At 41.5% G+C, this 19,387-nt stretch overlaps 1 protein-coding gene across 3 annotated transcripts in view; it reads right to left on the bottom strand.

Annotated features, from left to right (window-relative positions):
• The window catches only part of LOC131030544 (probable acyl-[acyl-carrier-protein]--UDP-N-acetylglucosamine O-acyltransferase, mitochondrial), a 185,449-nt gene that overhangs the window by 107,610 nt on the left and 58,452 nt on the right, over positions 1–19,387 (bottom strand). For all 3 annotated transcript variants that reach the window (XM_057961408.2, XM_057961406.2, XM_057961407.2), the window contains one exon: positions 4,880–5,028. In XM_057961408.2, the coding sequence (XP_057817391.2) occupies positions 4,880–5,028 (149 nt within the window). The remainder of the gene's footprint in view (positions 1–4,879; positions 5,029–19,387) is intronic.

Below are 19,387 nucleotides of genomic sequence, written 5' to 3' on the forward strand. Positions count from 1 at the left end.
CCTAGTGGAAAATCGATCCCTGTCTGGATGAAAATCCGAACAAAAATCCTTACAAATGCTCTCGGGGGAAATTCGATCCCTGTCTGGATGGAAATCCGGACAAGAATCCGCACTTAGTTGTCACAAAAATCCTGGTGGAAAATCGACCCAAGCATGGAATCATCCTTAACGTTGTCCGCACTCCTGGTGGAAAATCGATGGCTGTCTAGATAAATCCTGACACTTAGCCAAATTTTAGCACTTCCAGGGGAAATTCGATGGCAGTCTGGATAAACAGTGGGGGAAAATAGTAGCCAGTATGGATTTTAGGGGAAACCCATGTGTAGTATGGATTTTGAGTGGGGGAATGAGTTGGGTAGTCTGGATTGTGAGGGGAAAAACACCTCTAGCATGGATTTTGACCCTTTAACCCTTGGAATATGGATTTCCCTTAGGATTTTATCATTTTAACCACTCAAAATCACTTAGAAACATTAAATTTAACTGGACTTATACAAATTTTCCAAAAATATGAGGGAAACGCTACGAAAATATTGGAATAAAGTGCGAAACCAACTTAAATAATACCTTAGGAGCGAGAAAACAACTCCAAAAAGTTTGTGAATACCTTGGCACTTTAAAATCACTGATACGCGTGTTTAAAAACACGTTAACGCTCAAATGGTCGAACACTTAGCAAAACTTAGGATCATTAAAATATCAACTTTTGCAACTTGATCCTATCACTTCAAAAACCCTAGACGGCACTAGGCATGATCAAAACTCCAAGACTCGGGCACGGAAAATGCAAAATTGCCCACTAAGCAGCCAAAACCCTAACCTAACAATGCAGGAAAGCTAGCAAAGAGGGGGTCCCCGTTAGCAATGGGGCGATGTGTGAAAAGGTCACAACAGGTCCACACCACTTGACATGCTTGGGCGGACTTTAGGCTATACCCCTATGCACCCCACACATACATGGCGGACTTCCTTGAAGGCTCCTCTTGGGTGGAGTTTTGGGTGTTGGCAACCACGGAGCTAGGATAAGGCAAAGTTTTAGGTGTTGGCCACCAAGGCTTCTCCAAAGCATGGTGGAGTTTTGATAACCCCTCTCCTTGGTCTTCTTGACCTATGGCGGACTTTAGAGACTCCTCTACATGGCGGGCTTTAGGCTATACCCCTTCATGGCAGACTTCTAGACCTCTCCTCATGGGTGGACTTTTGGAGAGACCTCAACCAAGGCGGAGTTTTAGGCTTCAACCAAGGAGAGCGGACTTTGGAAGACCTCTTCAAACATGGCGGACTTTCATGAGACATCAAGGAGGGTGGAGTTTGAGATGACCTTTCCAAGGTGGACTTTAGGCATCTCTCAACATAGGGCGGACTTTGGAGAGACCTCAACCAAGGCGGAGTTTAGGAAGGTCATCAAGGAGGGTAGACTATATATGAAATATAACATTTAAGTATAAGTGGTATTTCAATATGTCTTTTCTCTTTCTTATACTTTAAGTAATATTTCATATATATTGTCAGGATGTTTGAGAGTGGTTTCTTATACTTTAAGTTATATTTCATATATATTGTCGGGATGTTTGAGAGTGGTTTCGGACCTCCAAGAGTTATAATGCAAAATCTAGTTTTTGGAGGATTCTTCAATTTTCCAGACTTAGTCAAATTTCAGGATCAGGATGACATTCCAGACTTAGCCAAATTTCAGGGCATTTGAGGATGACATTCCAAAATTAGATGATTTTTCGAGTTGATTATCCTTTGAATGTGCCATGACCCCTTAAAATATAGGAACTTAGCCTTTTGGGTCAAAACTTGAAAATTTTGGATCGCGATCAAAGAAGGTCAGTGGTATCAGTGCAAACCCTAGGTTCCCATTCCGAAAAAGCAAAAAGCAGACATCCCTAAAAAATAGGGAAAACTTTCTAAAAATAGCCATACCGGGGATTGGACTAAAAATGCCAAAAACGAAACTTCCTAAAAAATAGGAAAAAGCAAAAAAGCAAACTTTCTAAAAATAGAAAGTTGTCCAAATTCATCCAAATCAATTGCGATCTTCATCCTTTGGCTTTTCTAGGCACTTTGACGATATCCGGACTCTGGTATCACTTGGCTTGCAAAAACTAGCTTTCAATCTCTAGGACTTGAACCGTTCAAAACTGAGCAAGGCTTGGCAAAACTGAAGCAGAAGGCCACGAGACACTAACAAAAACCCTAGAAAGCAAGAAAAGAGAGGGTCCCCATTTGCAATGGGGCGATGTGTGGAAAAAGGTCACAATACATACATATTGCAGTCCATATTAATATTACAATTAATTCTGCATAAGAACATTATCAGGTTCCATATATTAAACATACATACTCAGCTCATCCCCATGCATACCACCAAGGACAAAGATGTTACTGCCTGTAACTTAATAACAGTTCTGATCTTATCCATCCATGGTGATGTTATTGGATGCTTTAGTTCCTTTCCTTTATATCTCTCAATGTGAGGGAGAGGTCACACGTCTTCATCCTGCATGCCCTTTGGCAAGAGACACACCCTTTCACCATTAGCACCTTTTGAAAGAGTGCAACTCTTCATTATTTCTGCCCTTTGAAAGGGACACAACCTTTCATAATCAGATCTGCACTTATTATTTAAATCAGATCTGCACTTCTCATTTTTCAAATTCTTCCCCCCTCAAATGAGTTTCTCTTCTCCCTTTTATATCTCACGTTTGAGGGAGTCACAACTTATCATTTCATGCCTTTTGACCTTTCATTAGCTTTAATCAAATTTAATTATATTTAATTATATTCTTTTATATTTTGATTTTAATTTTTATATTTATTCTTTTGTATTTTAGTTTTTATATTTATTATATTTCAAAGTAGGGACATTACAGGCATATCAAGATATTATAACAAACTGTTGTTCCTATTGATTTGTATGGTTATGCAAGTTAAAGATTATATTCAAGGAGCTGTTTAAGAAAAACAAGTACATAGATATACTCAAATACTTTCTGACCTCTGAAAAGGCTGATATAGAGTTGTCCAAAAACCTTCACATTGCCTGCAGTTGTTACTGATTAGCGCCAGCATTTGTAGAAAACTTCCCAAAATCCTAGCAGCCCTCCAAACTTACCTTAGTTGTAGAAACCCTCACGTCCTCCTGTTGGGTTAGCTCAACCTGCAACAAGACTCCTGAATCTCTAAAATCTACCCCAAACAACAGCATTGAAATGTCTCTGTTGGCGCTGACTGCAGTAGCAATCCACACACCACTCTTTCTTCTAGTTAGCAACTAGAATGGAAAGCTAGCAGTCCAAGCTCAGTATGACAGTAGTATTAGACGCCAGGTATGATAGAAAATTCAATCACCCAACAAGGAAAAAATGTCAAACAACTATAACCCTCAGATCAAACATCATCTTTTCATTGATCCATCATGAATAGCGTCCATTTTCATCATCTTGTCAATATCATGATCCTTTATCCAAAAATCGGAGAACAATAATTTTCCATTTGTTTGCAAACCTCTGAAAAATTATCAAAACTTCAATTGCTAAACACCCGAGTGAAACCTGTGTGATTCCACCTGCAAATCAGCTAGGGTAGATACCTCACCACCGAAAACAATTCCCTTAGGGTTTTTGTCCTAATTTGATCTCACTGAAAGCTTCAAGTCTTCACAAGAAATAAAATCCAGCATAAGCAAATGAGCTCTCAAATCACCCTTCTATAGTTTCCCATAGAACTTTCCAAAAGGTTCTTTTAATTTCCTGCTCAAAATATATCATTAAAGCACCTTTGTAAGGTGACTTTATAATATCTACCTTTTTAAATCACTTAAGTCACTTAATTCAATAAATTAAAATAAAGTCACCTGGAAATTTACTTTATCGAACAAATTTATTTAATTAATTAGTTTATTCCCTAACAAAGCCCAAAATTAACGTATGGAAATTAAATAGACTAAAAGGGAGGCTTCCAGCTACTCTACAGAAGGGGAATTACACCAGTAACATATATGAAAATTTGTTCTTATTGGCAAGAAAGTAGTCAAGCCTTCGGTGATAGAATTTTGAATTATACAGCTTTTATTATGATCTATTCGTACAAAGCCTCAGTTTGATTGAGATGAGACCACATGCCCATTTCAAAGCTCAAAAACAAACTTTCAGTCTTCGTAAGTTTAAATTTTCTAGGCCCTCCCAAACATGCAAAGTTAATTATAGAGCTGGACTGTATTGGTGAAAAACTGGATGCAGCGGTATAAAAGGACATGCTCAAGTAATCATTTAAATCTTGAGTCTGTACAGGATATACCTGGTGACATAGGTAGAGAAAATGAATAATTCTGCTTGGGAGCTCCTATTTTTAGTCTCCTTCCTGGCTTCTGTCATTATCACTTTCTGTAGTATTTGTGTCTAGATTTCTATCCAGTATTTGTGAATGCTGTAATAGTGAAATAGTAATCTGAATATTCTGTCTAATCTTTGGAGTCCTAATGGCAATTTTACGATTTTCGTGATATCTAGTAATATCAGTGTTTTATGAAATGGTGATGTTCTCACTCTTGTAGTTTTACTCATATCAGGGCAAGGACTTGAAGCCTAGAACTTAATGAGCCTAAATGTTGTACTGTGTGTTATCAAAAATAAAACAATGATATTTTTATTTTAGCAAATAAAACAGAATGTTCAATTACCCAAAGATAAGTTATGTTTAATAATAAATATATAAAGCATATGACCATGACTGGTACCAATAATCAACTAGCTTCCTTTGATATATTATCATATTCAAATTGACATGATTGTAAGGGCAAACAAGAGATAAAAACATTGCAAAGATATCAAAACCTTGACTAACACACAAAGAAAAGGGACATTTGAAGCACCTCTCCTATTACAGCATCAGAATGCACAATTGCTGTAGAATGAACAAGTTTTTGCCCCGGAAACACATTGGCAGGAACCCTTTCCATCGGTTGCTTTGGTAATGCATCTAAATAATCTTTATCATCAAAATCCTTTAGGTTTGATATCTCTGAATCCAAAAAGAAAAGAAAGAAAAGATTTGTTAATGCCATTCCAAAGATGAGAAAGGCAGCTTTCATGTATCATGTTACATGTCAACAAATATTACAGAAAATCAAAGATGGCAAGTTGCAATGACCATTCTTAGCAAAGAATTTTAACCTACAACAAAAATTCCAAATTAGGAATTGGATGTTAGAAAATAAACGCAAACCAACTATATTCTATTATTCTGTAAAACAGATATGGTAAGTGCAACAGATTTTTGAAAGGAAAGACTACTACAATTGGTTGCAGTGGCTGTTTTAACTTCTTGGTACTAGTGCCTTACAGTTTAACCTATAAATGATCTTGAAAAACCAGTTGGTATGTTATTACTGAGATTTGATAAATTGATTGCATATTACGGGGGAAATCACTTAGCAAACAATTACTGGGCTTATGGTCAGTCAACACCCACATTGCAGAGGTATAATTTGGTCAACAATTGTAGAGAAATTGACAAAGGACAATTCACCATATATTCATTTTGTACTCTGTTCTAGCAATTGAATAGGACCTTCCTAACAACAATGGGGAGGAAGCATTCTGGTGTTAGAAATATTTATTGTGCTCCTTATCAAGGCTTCAGAGGAATAAGCATGAAGTTCCTTGCAGGATTCAGTTTAACATCACTATCAATATTCAGAAACGATATAGTACAATTTTCAAACTTCAAAGATTTGGCCATCTATAACAAGATTAGAAAATTATTATATACAAAACTATTAAATTCTGTGACATATATGAGCTTAACCTAATAGGCTATGACTACAATTTAAAAATCATCCACTGAATATTCACTCAATAACAAGTTTCGGGAAAAATAGGTAGCTGATTGCCTAGCAAATCAAGGAGTTTACTTTGTCTTGTGGTCTTGAAGAAAGTGATATATATGTTAAATAGGAAAGTAGGTACAAGCAAAAAATAAGGAGCATTCTGCAGATTTCATAAATAGCTGAGTGAAGGAATCAGCACTTGCAGAGCACTTTTATAAATTCAAACACACTATATCTGTTGAAAATACAAAGGAAGTTACTAAGGAATCAAGCATAATAAATACAAAAAGTGAGGGATCTGAGAGGCCCTTGAGATGGTGACAATTCCAAAATAAATTGAAATAGGGATGGTAGTTGATATAATGTGAAGCATGGAAACTATTGATTCAATTTTAATTTTAACTGTGAAGCACATAAAAATGATGTCTTTTTATGATGTCCCTGATATAATTAAATAATAAAATTAAAATACTTTATTGTAAGGCCCCAAATTTAATAACAAATCTTTCAGGCCCTTTATTTAATTAGATTAGTCAAGTCTTAGTTTGGTCGCGTCGGCCCGTTTGTAACCTTTCGGGAAATTTCCCGGAGCCCATATTTATGGCCGAGTCTATCATTTGTGTTGGTATGCGAATTTGGTATTGTTCTTTATATGTGTGAATTCTAGTTGGAGTTCAACTTGTTTGCCATTTTGGAGTTGAGAGATCCTCCCTACTTGGCATCCGCAGTTTCGGTGGGAGTTTCTCCTCACCCTATTCTGCTTCTATTCGTAGTCTATGTAATCTGTTGTGAGATCATTATCAATATACTTTCTCTTTGCATGTGCGAATCCTCAGATTATTTCTTCTGGCAAGTGTGAATCTTCATCTAAGTCCCTTATGTCTGAAATATTAATAATTCATTTCATTACTGTGTGAAACACCGACTGTGTGTTTGGAGGACTCGAGGGGCGAGACTCGGCAGATATTCACAAACCGTACGACCAGCACTACCGTACGCCCAGTCCATACTACCATCCCCACTGTACGGTCAAGGCACAACTTATCACCATACGGCCAGCACTGTCGTACGCTTAGTTTGTGCTACCATCCCCACCGTATGGTCCAAGTCACTGATCCGTCACCGCACACCGATTGTTGGAGGGAGTATACCGTACGGTCACCACCGTATGTTCTAAGGAAGTCGTACGAATTACACCGTACGTGGAGCAATAGTGTTTTAAGGAGACCGTACTACGTACGGAACATCACAGTGGTATCAGAGCTAGTGATCTTGCCAGCCTGTCATGTAGTGGATGCAAGTGTACACTAGAAGGAGATATTGTTCTACCGACCGAATGGGAGAACCACAAGATCCTACAAGAGAAGTCATGGCACTATTAAGGGAGCTAACCAGAAGCCAAGCTCAGCTCATCGACACCATAACCAGAGGGGAGCAACGACAACAAATCATGGAGGAAACCTTACGACAATTGGCCTTGGGAAAAACGAATGGAGAACAGAATGGGCAAGGCGATGATTCAATCACTGGAAGGTCAAACTTCCAACGCTCACATTCACGACTGCTGATGCCGACTTTTCCACAGAAATCAGAAGCACCACACGGGGAGCAAGAACCCACCTTTCAGAACATGCAAGCACAGTGGAACCAAGATTGGAGGGATGCAAATCTCGAGGGGGACATATCCTTCAAGGATTATGCTAAGCTCCGGATGAAATACTCGAGCAGCAGAAGTCGGGGCTATTATGGACACTATAACAATGAAATCAAGCGCAAGGTTGGTAAGATCAACCTATCATCCTTTGATGGGACCGTGTTGGTGTCTGTTTTATCATCTACCAAACATTAGGATAGGATACCCGAAGGCATTCTATCCTCTCCTGAAAAATCACTACTGATTCCAAGGTCTATATGTGCGAACAAGCGACTTTAGTGGAATAGCTTCTTGGGTAGTGTATGCTGAAATTTCAAGGGGGACTTACGTTTGACAAGTATCTTGAACTGCTGGACTTAGATGGATTTAGCAATTTTAGGCTCTTCTTCATTTTTTTGGATTTTCTAGGATTTAGACTTTCGAAGGAAAGGGGAAAAAAGATAGGGTTTAGGAAGGCTAATCTAATCCTACGAATTCTGGAGACGGTATCGACTAGGTGCTCTCGAGAAACCAAACCTTGCTTCGCCACACTACGGACAACTACATAAGGCCGGTGCAATCTTCAATGGGTTGTGCTTATGATCAAGATGTTGGGATGCACAGGGGATGGGCTCCAACTAACTTTGCACGGTAGAATGGAAATAATCCATTTACCAAAAGTATGAGCGGAGATACACCATCAATTGACACTTATCAAATCCTTCATTCAAATTAACAACAATGAAAGCAAATCTAGATTAATTCTAACTAAGTGTTGAGGCAATTGAAACCATGCAAATCATTCAAATAGTAGAGATTACAAAGCAGCGCACATGCAATATATTATCTGGAAATGACCTTAAGCAACAATACATCAAAAAACCTCACCCCCTCCAAATGAGAGGAGGCAACGTTATATAGTTCTCAGAAATAAATGAATGGTCGAGATCAAACAGCGATCAAGGGCCAAGATTGAAAGTCTTAAACCCTAAATAAGGTTTCCCGAAATACGATCAATTCAAACAAATGAAAGAGTGACAAGTGGCGCAGCTGCTAATTTCACTGAGGTGAGTGGTCACTTTCTTCTTTCAGAGAATCAACGTATCTAGACACAATGAGCTTGACCTCCTCCATGGTGACACTTGGCAAACCGCCAATCTGGAAGTCGATGAGGTCCACATCATCGGCACATGTGGCAAGGATGCCTTCCCACTCAACTGCTTGGGTGAGGAAGTTGTCATCGATGGAGAGGAAGTTTGCAATCTTTGAAAGATCGCCTTTGTCAATCATCCCCGAATCCTTGAAGAAGCTCGCCTGAATCCTGGCTCTCAGGTTCTCTTCTTGTAAATGCTTCTCCCTTAGGCTTTCCTTCTTCCAGATTTCTGACGCCACACGGAATACCTTGCCCAGGATCTCTCTAACACTTGCCTCTGTCTCAAAACACTTGCCTCTGTCTCAAAACACTTGGTCTCGGATTTCTTCAGAACCTCAATCCGAGTGACCAAAGGATAGTACCACGTGTCGAAGTCGTACCTGTCTCCTGTCTGTATGATGCCTGCATCCACTAAGCTTCTCTTTGACATGCCTCGGATAACCTTCAGATGAGGGAGTATTTCATTCTGAATTTTATCCACCTCTTCCCAATTGGAGGCTAGATCCTGGATACGATCAATCAACAAAGAAGTTGCCTCATGTGCCAATACTAAGTTTTCCACCAGGGTGTCAGCACGCACCGAAGCGTCTGAAATCCATTCCTTTTCTTGAATATACGAGCCCTTCATATCATCATAGTCCTTTATTGATCCCTGCTGAAGAGGCTGTGGTGGAGTAGCCGGGACTTCACGGTTGAGTGGGCTGGTAAGATGGAGAACATACTTCTTCCACTGTTGGTTCTCTTCTTCAACCTTCTTCCTCTTTTCCTTTTCATGAGCTAGCCTTGCCTTTAGAACGTTGCAGGAGTCATCAAAGTATTGGACCACTTGGTCCTGGGTGGGCTTACCCAGCTCTATGGTGGTAACCTTGTAATCATCCGCGGTGACATTGTCTCTGGTCTTCCCTTCTTTGGGCATTGCTATCTGGATTGTCCTGAATCCAGCACTGTCTCTCTGAATTAGGGAAAACTTCCTGGAGGGTTTGGGTGGTTTAGCTATAGAGGGTTCATTCACCTTCTCCATGAATGCTGCAGTGACCTCCTTGGATGAGTGGGCCTCCTTGGGAACCTTGGCCTTTATCCTTGCTCTCAACCAATCCGGAATGGTTGATTGCTCTACAGTGTTCCGATCAAACTCATCATCTGCCTCTCTTGGGTTTGTTGGTATGCCATCCAAGAAGATTGTAGGTGCTTCAATTTGCTCTCTGTTTGGGCTTTGGAAGACCTCTTTCACTACTTCCTCAACTGGCTGGGAAAGCACTCTTACTTCATCATCAATCACACAGATGTTCATCTCTTGCTCACCAGTTGCACTCTGATCAGGTGCAATGGAAGCAGCACTTAGGATGGAGTGACTCTCGCTGGATTCTCTTCTCTCACCCACAACCCTTTTCCCTGTGACCTTTGTGGAGCTTCCAACCAACTCCTTCCTCTTTCGAGACCCAACACTTTCTGGATTTCAAACATCGTCGGTGGAGGTACAAAGATTGACGGACAGATTATCATCTACTCCCATTAATTCATAAGTCAAAGTCACACCTTTGGCCTTCAACTGTTTTGTCTTTTCAGACGCCCACCACCTTGAGTACTCAACCACCGACCTCATGAGGTCTGCTAGATCTGATTTCTCTCCCTCTGTCCAATCTATTAAGACTAAGGGTTCATTCTTCATCTTTTCAAAGCCCGGCTTTCTTCTACCTGATTGGCAACTCTGAATACTTCCGTTGCTCTCACCATACTCAAAGGAATTCTTGACCAGAATCTCTTCCTGATCTCGAAGCTATCAGCTGCATTAGCCTAGTAATCTTCTAGATCCAGTCTGTGCTCAAACGTTGTCCCTTCGATCTTCTTTATCCTATGGAATGGATAGAAATCTTTTCTTGCCTTGTATTGATAGAAGGGATACCAGGCCAGCTCCTTCTCCGCGGTTGCAGCAGCTTGTGATGATGGACATGTTTCCAGCCCATTACCAATTGTGAGTGAGGACGTTCTTGCCTTCTTCTACTTATCCCTTTGAATCACTATATACTCCTCCAATTGTCTTACAACCTCGAGCAACACCACTCGGTTGGTAGGGTAAGCTGGAAGTTTGTAAGGAGGCCCAGAGAATCCCTGAATTCGGAGGTAAGTAAATTTTGGATATTGGATGTACCAACACCTGAACTGACCGATGAAGTCCATAGACTCCTGAGAGAGCCTCTGGTACAAACCACCTTGAAGTGTTTGGGTGATGTGCATCAGGAAGGTATCATTCACTCTTTTAAAATGGAATTTCTCCTCCATGTGGAGCTGGGGATAGCAATCGTACACCAGAAACTGGTTCTCCTTGTTCCCAACTTCTCCTGTGCAAGTGAGACCTTTGTATCTATAGGTCCTGGCCAATGAATAAAACAAGTAAGAACTCATGAAGAAAGTCCTATTTGTCTCTAGGTTCCTCAGCTGGCTGTCTAGGTTGTTGCTGATCATCCGGGCCCAGTCTATCATCCTCACTACATTGATTATTTCATTAATGAAATAATTCATCCAGGGTTCAAATGGAGCTCCCTGAGGATTTCCTATTATTCTATCGAGCAGGACAATCATGTCCCCAATGTCCTCCTTGAAGTATGCTCGCACTAGGCTCTTTCTCTGGAATTTGGAGGCGCCCTTCCTCGACTTGTCTAGCCAGGAATGGTTAACTATGGCATCATATTCCTCTAGGTGGTCTTGGTACAAAGTGTCAGCTTCGTCCTTTGTCATATACACTGTGTTGTGGTACTTTGGGATCTTGAAGGCCTCTCTGATGGCCTCATCGCTGACATTCACCAGCACTCTTCCATCAAGTGCAACAATGTCCTTACTGATGGGGTTGTAGTGTTTGGCACATTCGACAACTAGTTCATTGCACTGCATGGTGGGGAGGAATCCAACAGCATGCACGATACCACTCTTCATCATCTTTCACGCAATGGTGGTAGGCACAAGGTTGTCCAGACCAAACATTCGCTTCTTAAACTCCCTCAGATTGATGTGTCCGAGGTTGGCGTCGCTGATGTTCTTCCACTTTGAAGTCATCCTCGACTCTGGAGGAGCATCTTTGTCATACTTAGCCATAAAAATCGAATTTTCACCTTAAAACCCTCAGTCTTAAGGCTGGTTGTGGTTACCACCAAGTGTCAAAACTTTCAAAAAAAATCATACTTAGCCAAAAAAAAATGATTTTCTTCCTCCAAAATTTTCGAAAAAATTATTTATTAAATTCTGGAAAATATTCAAAAAATCCACAATTTTAATTTCACCTCTGACTTGGATAGAAGTAAGGCTAGAATTTTCTCCAAAATATTCAGAAAATTCAGAAAAGTTTGGATGATGCTTCCTCGTACTAGTTGTCTTTCTCCAGAAATCTATAAACCTTTTGCCAAAAAATATTATCCAACTTCCAGCAATATCTAGAATTTTCTCCAGATGATCTTCAAACTGACATACTTTACTAAGCTCTCCTTAGTAACTTGGAACTTCTTGGTGTAATAATGAAGTTGATAATGAAGTATTTGTAGACAAGGTTAAATCTTTAAGTAAAAACCTCTAAAATCACCCAACTCATACTTCTAATTTTTTTAAAAACTTTCCATTTTGATTTAAGTTTGAAAATATTCATCAATTCTCCAATATTCCCTTTCAAATAAAAACTTTCCATTTTGAATTAATATCTCAATAATCTTCCAATATTCTTTCAATATTCTCCTTTTCCAAAAAAAACTTTCCATTTTGGATTTATTTTGAGCATTTTTTAAATAATCCTTGGATATCTCAGTGGATTTTGTGACATCACTGGCATCTTGTTGATTTTGTTTTGACTTTTCAATGCGTAGGTGTACTTTTGGAATTTATCTCCATCTTCTCCAAGGTATGGCAGACTTTGGAGACCTCTCCTCATGGCTCTCTTCAAGGCAAAATTTTGGCTAAGGCATGGGCGGACTTTAGCCTTTGCTCCTTCATGGCCTCATAACCCTTGGCAAACTTTGGACTTGGCTTCTCCATGGCTTTCTTACTTTGGGCGGACTTTAGGCATAGCTCCTCCATCACTTGGGATGCTTGGGCGGACTTTGGGTTATACCCCTATGCAACCCACACAGAGGCATGGCGGACTTTGAAGTTAGCTCCCACATGACCTCTCTAGGTGTGGCGGACTTTGGAGTTAGCACCTTCATGGCCTCTCTAGCCTTGGCAGACTTTGGAGTTAGCTCCCACATGACCTCTCTAGGTGTGGCGGACTTTGGAGTTAGCACCTTCATGGCCTCTCTAGCCTTGGCGGACTTTGGAGTTATCACCTTCATGGCCTCTCTAGCCTTGGCGGACTTTGGAGTTAGCACCTTCATGGCCTCCCAAGGCGTGGCAGACTTTGGTGTTAGCTCCCTCATGGCCTCCCAAGCTGTGGCGGACTTTGGTGAGTGTTCCTTCATGGCCTCCATCAAGGTGGAAATTTGAACCTGCAATAATACTTCAAAACCCTTGTTAGCCAGACTTAGAAGAATTTTTAGAGAAATTTCAAAATTTCATAGCTTAATCAAATTTAACCGGATTAACTTGAAATTTGACATCCATGCCTAGGTGGATCATCTGAAGGGTGGATCATCCCGAAAAAAGCAAAAAGCCTAAAATCTAGGGATTTAGCTTTTTTAGGTCAAAACTTGGAATTTTCGAGTTCCGATCGAAGCTAGTCAGTGGTGCAAGTGTAAACCCTAGGTTTGCATCCCCAAAAAAACAAAAAGCCTAAAATCTAGGGATTTAGCTTTTTTAGGTCAAAACTTGGAATTTTCGAGTTCCGATCGAAGCTGGTCAGTGGTGCAAGTGTAAACCCTAGGTTTGCATCCGGAAAAAGCAAAAAGCCTAAAATCTAGGGATTTAGCTTTTTTAGGTCAAAACTTGGAATTTTCGAGTTCCAGTCGAAGCTGGTTGTGGTGCAAGTGTAAACCCTAGGTTTGCATCCCGAAAAAGCAAAAAGCCTAAAATCTAGGGATTTAGCCTTTTAGGTCAAAACTTGGAATTTTCGAGTTCCAGTCGAAGCTGGTCAGTGGTGCAAGTGTAAACCCTAGGTTTGCATCCCGAAAAAGCAAAAAGCAGACATCCCTAAAAAATAGGAAAAACTTTCTAAAAATTGCCATACCAGGGATCGCGCTGAAAATGCCAAAAATGAAACTTCCTAAAAAATAGGAAAAAGCAAAAAAGCAAACTTTCTAAAAATAGAAAGTTGTCCAAATTCGTCCAAATCAATTGTGATCTTCGTCCTTTGGCCTTTCTAAGCACTCTGGTGGTGTTCACACTTCGGAATCACATAACTTGCAAAAACTAACTTTCAATCGTCAGGGCCTGAAATGCTCTGAACTAGACACGGCTTGGTGAAACTGCAGCAAAAGGTCATAGGACACTAACAAAACCCTAGAAAGTAGGAAAATCAGAGGGTCCCCATTTGCAATGGGGCGATGTGTGAAAAAGGTCACAACAAACTAGAGCAACCTCAGCACGAGCTTGGGTTCAAAAAGAAGATACCTACTTCCAACTCAACCCGATGCCTAAAGATGAAGCTATCAAGTTTGTAGCACTTCACCTGGAAGGAGTCGCTCACGAATGGTGGCATCATGGAATGGTCACTCTCGGCCATGACCAGATAACTTCCTATGTCGACCTCACGGAGAGGCTCATAGACCGATTTGATGGGAAGGATCCAGAACTCAATTTCAAGGAGCCGGCGCAACTGAAGCAGTCAGGACCTGTGGACAGTTACATCACAAAGTTCCAGAGGCTATCCATGTTGGTAACAGACATCTCAGAGCGGAGATTGGTAGTCTTGTTCATGGACAGATTGATGGAACCACTGAAAGGTTGGGTGAAAGGGTTCAACCCCAGCACGCTCGCGGAAGCAATCAAAAAGGCCCGTAACATGGCAACATCTTCCTCTTCCAAAAATTTTGCACATTCCAAACCACCCTTCGTTTCAAAGGAGAAGGATAATAAACCCTTTCCGAAGAAGTAATAGCTCGATGAAGCCACAAAACAAGAACTCAAAAGGAAGAAGCTTTGTTTCACCTACAGGGAGCCATGGGAGCCAGGACACCGATGTTTGGGCAAAGGGAAGATTCACTATATTGAGGTGATGTCTGATAGACAAGAGGAGCATGAGGAAAACGAACCACCAGGGGAAGAATTTGCCGAAGAAACCAGCCTAGTGGAGAATCTCCACATCGGTGCGGAGGGGAGGTGTCATTGCCACACTGGCGGGTACCCCAAGGTGCAATGTGTTTAGGGTACGTGGTACACTTCAAGGGGAACGAGTCCTTGCTAGGCTCGACGGTGGGGCCTTGCTCAACTTCATAAACTCATCACTCGTCACCCGAAGGGGTTTGTGTACAAAGGAGCATGAAGGGTTTGATGTCAAGGTGGCAAGAGGCAATCTCCTATCATGCACTCACTTGGTTCCGCAACTGAGCATCACCATGGGAAATTACATGGTGACAGACGATTTCTTTGTAGTAGATTTGGATGACACGGATGTCATATTGGGCATTCTATGGATGAGAACCCTCGACCAGTACACGTAGAGCTTCAAAAGGATGGAGTTCTCATTCGAGGTGGATGGCAGGAAGGTGGTTCTCAAAGGAATGTCGAATGGCAGCCCGAGGGAGATTTTCGCCAAACGGTTGGAAGCCATCCTCAGACATGATGAAGTAGTCTGGGTAGCACATTGCTTGATCTCGACAAAACCTATGAAAGGGCAACCGACTTACTACCAAGATGAGGAACTTCAGGCGGTTTTGGATAAGCATAGTTTGGTCTTCGCTGATATTCCACCTGGTATACCCCCACACCGAGGGTTTGAGCACACCATCAAGTTGGGGGAAGGAGCAAAACCCGTTATCACCACACCCTAACGCCACCCGAACAAGTTCAAAGAAGAGATAGAGAAAATGATCCAAGAACTCCTCGATAAAGGATGGATCCGGCCCAACTCTAGCCCCTTTGCATCCTCGGTGGTACTAGTGAAGAAGGACGGAACTCTCATAATGTGTGTTGACTATCGTGCACTGAACAAGAAGACTATCAAGTATAGATACCCCATTCCTAGGATCGATGAGTTGCTGGACGAACTACATGCTGCAGTCTATTTCTCCAAAATTGATCTCCGCTTCGGCTACCATCAGATCCGTATGAGGGAGCAAGATGTGGAAAAGATAGCCTTCTGTTGCCATTACGGACACTATGAGTTCTTGGTCATGCCGTTTGGATTAACCAATGCTCCGACCACTTTTCAATGCCGCATGAACCACATCTTCAACAAGCAACTGCGTAAGTTCCTACTGGTATTCTTCGATGACATACTCATCTACAGCAAGACCTGGGAGGAACATTTGGGACATTTGGATGAAGTATTGGGGATTATGAAATCGCAATCATTATATACCAAAAGGTCCAAATGTGAGTTTGGAATGACCGAGGTCTTGTACTTGGGTCACGTCATTAGTACCCGGGGGGTACAAGTTCACCAGGAGAAGATTCAGGCAATTTTGGATTGGCCTCCACCCAAGACTCTCTCGGAGCTACGTGGATTTTTTGGATTGTGCAGTTATTATAGAAGGTTTGTGAAAGGATTTTAACAACTTGGTGCACCACTGACAAATTTGACAAAGAAAGGATCCTTCCATTGGAATGTGCAGGCGCAACACACCTTCGACAAATTAAAAGAAGTTATGAGTACGTGTCCGGTTCCAGCACTACCAGACTTCACTCGCCCTTTCACCCTATAGTGCGATGCCTCGAGAGAAGGCATTGGAGCGGTGTTGATGCAAGACCATCATCCCATTGCATTCGAGAGTTGGAAGCTCTCGAGAGCTGAGCGGTTGTACTCCATCTACGACAAGGAGATGCTTGCCATCATGCACACACTGTCAAAGTTTTGGAAGTACCTCGTTGGGGCAAAGTTTGTCGTACGAATAGACCACAACAGCCTGCAATATTTCTTGGAGCAGAGGGATCTGAACGAACGACAACAGAAGTGGGTGAGCAAAGTCCAAGCATTTGATTTCGACATTAAGTATGTGAAGGGCAAGAATAATGTGGTAGTCAATGCCCTGTCAAGAAGGCCTGCCCTATGTTCTCCATCCCAGATTTCGACGAATTGGAAGGAACATTTGTTGGTTGAATACTCCAAGAATACTTTTGCCTGCGAACTGATGGATGGTCAGGTGCAGGATGACCAATACAAGGTGGTTGACAACATCATTTACTACAAGGACAGAATTTTATCTGGTACCCAAGTCCAAGATGAAGGAAAAGATTCTAAAGGAGATGCACAACTCCCCCTTGGTCGGACACCTGGGATACTTGAAAACCTACAGACAGATCCGAGAAAGGTTTTCCTGGAAGGGACTTAAGAACGACGTTCTGCAGTATGTGCGGGAATGCTCCACCTGTGAGTAGAACAAATCTGAGCACACCTTATCGGCCGGACTATTGCATCCGCTACCAATCCCCAACCAAAAATGGGATAGCATCTCGACGGATTTCATTATTGGGCTCCCCAGAGTGCAACGAAAGGATTACATTTTCGTCATAGTAGACCGCTTGACCAAGTATGCTCATTTTTTTGCCATCCCCACAAGATACCAAGTAGTTCAACTGGCCGAGTTGTTCTTCTGTGGTCTACCGTGAAACATAGTAAGTGACAGGGATAGCCGTTTTCTGAGTACCTTCTGGATGGAGTTATTTCGGTTGGCAGGAATCGAGTTGTCGCCCAGCACGAGCTACCATCCGCAAACAAACGGACAGACAGAGATTGTGAACAAATGGCTAGAGGGTTATCTTAAGAACTACGCCTTAGCACAACAGAAGGCTTGCGTTCGCTGGCTACATTTGGGTGAACATTGTTACAACACCACCTATCACATGTTGATAGGCATGCCACCCTTCAAAGCACTGTATGGTTATGAACCTTCTTCATTTGTTGATCTGGCATTGGGAGATAGTCATGCACTGAGGGCCAAAGATTGGCTTCAGGAGAGTTTGGACATCCTGACATCTCTCAAAGATAACATGCAAAGGGCTCAGAACCAGCAGAAGATGTATGTCGACCGACATCGGGTTGAGCAAAATTTTGAGGTGGGCGATCTGGTATACCTCTGACTTCAACCGTCCAGACAATCCTCCTTGAAGACAAGTGGTAAGGAGAAGTTGAAGCCACATTTCTATGGACCCTACAGGGTGGTTCGAAGGGTGGGCGAAGTTGCCTACGAGTTGAAGCTTCCTGAGGGGAGTCGGATTCACAATGGTTTTCACGTGTCATGTCTCAAGAAGGCCGTCGGGCAGCGTGTCACAGTGTCCAAGGATCTGCCACCCATCAACGAAGAAGGAAAACTAATTCTAGAACCGGCGGAGATCATCAATGTCAAAGAAAACTCAGAAAAGAGGCTGAGATAGCGCACAGTCAAGGAGTTCCTTGTGCGCTAGAGGGATCTACTCATCGAGGATGCCACCTGGGAAGGCGAGCAAATTCTGGAGCATCCAAGTCTGCAATTGCTTGAGGGCAAGCATTTTTTGGCCCGAGAGGTCTGTGATGTCCCCGATATAATTAAATAATAAAATTAAAATACTTTATTGTAAGGCCCCAAATTTAATAACAAATCTTTCAGGCCCTTTATTTAATTAGATTAGTCAAGTCTTAGTTTGGTCGTGTCGGCCCATTTGTAACCCTTCGGAATATTTCCCAGAGCCCATATTTATGGCTGAGTCTTTCATTTGTGTTGGTATGCGAATTTGGTATTGTTTTTTATATGTGCGAATTCTAGTTGGAGTTCAGCTTGTCTACCATTTCGGAGGTGAGAGATCCTCCCTACTTGGCATCTGCAAATTCGGTGGGAGTTTCTCATCACCCTATTCTGCTTTTGTTCGGAGTCTGTGTAATTTGTTGTGCGATCATTATCAATATAATTTCTCTTTGCATGTACGAATCCTCAAATTATTTCTTCTGGCAAGTGTGAATCTTCATCTAAGTCCCTTGTGTCTGAAATATTAATAATTCATTTCATTCCTGTGTGAAATACCGATTGTCTAAGTGTTTGGAGGACTCGAGGGGTGGGACTCGGTGGATATTCACTCACCATACAACCAACACTACCGTACGCCCAGTCCGTACTACCATCCCCACTGCATGGTCAAGGCACAACTTATCAGCGTACAACCAGCACTACCATACACTCAGTTCGTGCTACCATCCCCACCGTACGGTCAAAGCACAACATATCACAATACAGCCAACACTCACCGTACAGTCAAAGTCATTGATCTGTCACCGCACACCGATTGCTGGAGGGAGTATATCGTATAGTCACCACCGTACGTTCTAAGGAAGTCGTACAAATTACACCATACGTGGAGCAGTAGTGTTTGAAGGAGACCGTACTGCGTATGGAACATCACGCTTTTATATTCACAAGACAAAATATTCTCGATCTCCATAATGTCTTTTCAATTGTTGCACCTATATTGGAGATTTGGCTTGAATAGTTTGATATCAGGAACAATATTTAATTAAAAAATAATAGAATTTTAATGTTTGTAAGATTTGATACATATTCTTTAAGTCATCTCGAGGCAATCATTATACTAATGATATGTCTTCTCCTTTTGTTAGTAATAATTTTAGTAATAATTACAAGGCAAGGGGGGAATTTTAGTACACATGTACCTATAAGTATGTTAATATGGAAGGAACAATGATTGTAATCCACCACTTTGT

This window comes from Cryptomeria japonica, chromosome 6, assembly GCF_030272615.1.
Source record: "Cryptomeria japonica chromosome 6, Sugi_1.0, whole genome shotgun sequence".
NCBI lineage: Eukaryota > Viridiplantae > Streptophyta > Pinopsida > Cupressales > Cupressaceae > Cryptomeria > Cryptomeria japonica.